Source organism: Cyprinodon variegatus, unplaced genomic scaffold, assembly GCF_000732505.1.
Source record: "Cyprinodon variegatus isolate N-32 unplaced genomic scaffold, C_variegatus-1.0 Scaffold2056, whole genome shotgun sequence".
In the NCBI taxonomy this organism is placed as follows: domain Eukaryota; kingdom Metazoa; phylum Chordata; class Actinopteri; order Cyprinodontiformes; family Cyprinodontidae; genus Cyprinodon; species Cyprinodon variegatus.
Window position 1 is genome coordinate 15,812 of NW_015152509.1, and position 733 is coordinate 16,544.

The following is a 733-nucleotide window of genomic DNA, read 5'->3' on the forward strand; positions in this document are numbered from 1 at the left end:
TAAACTTCTGAAATATATGAGTTTGTATGTAATGTATGAATATAATATACAAGTTTCACTTTTTAAATGGAATAACTGAAATCAATCTACTTTTTCATGATATTCTAATTTTATGACCAGCACCTGTACTGCAGCATCAGCAGCTATTGCTGTTGATGCTGCAGCAATATACTGCAGCATCTACCCGTTTGTTTATGTTGTTAAAGGAAATTATATTAGGACTCTGACCTTTGACCTTTAGATCAACTTGTTTCACCATCATGACGACTCCTTTGCTGCTGTAGACGCTGCAGGTGAAGGTCCCAAAACATTCAATCATTAGGTTTCCCTTGTAAGACGACCGTAAGCCAAGATCACAGGGATAACTCAGAGTCAGACTGAGGTCTCCAGTTCTCAGCAGGTCTTCATTCATCCTGGTTCTGGTTCTGTAGGCCTGGTCCTGTTCTTCAGGGCGATCAGAACCGTTATTAAACACATGGACCATCCTGTCTGATCTCTTCCACTCCACTCTAACGTCTCCAGGCAGCTTCTCTTTGGTTGTGCAGGGCAGCAGGACGGACTCCACCCCTGAGTCCACCTCTACCTGTGGGACTGAGAGGACAAGAGAGGACAGGATGAGTTGGACAGACGGCAGCAGCTCTGAGGACAACAGAGGACAGGATGAGTTGGACAGACGGCAGCAGCTCTGAGGACAACAGAGGACAGGATGAGTTGGACAGACGGCAGCAGCTCT

At 45.6% G+C, this 733-nt stretch overlaps 1 protein-coding gene across 1 annotated transcript in view; it reads right to left on the reverse strand.

Annotated features, from left to right (window-relative positions):
* Positions 1 to 733, reverse strand: part of LOC107105091 — a 9,670-nt gene that overhangs the window by 6,118 nt on the left and 2,819 nt on the right. The window contains exon 2 of the mRNA XM_015405209.1: positions 229 to 731. Within this exon, the coding sequence (XP_015260695.1) occupies positions 229 to 731 (503 nt within the window). The remainder of the gene's footprint in view (positions 1 to 228; positions 732 to 733) is intronic.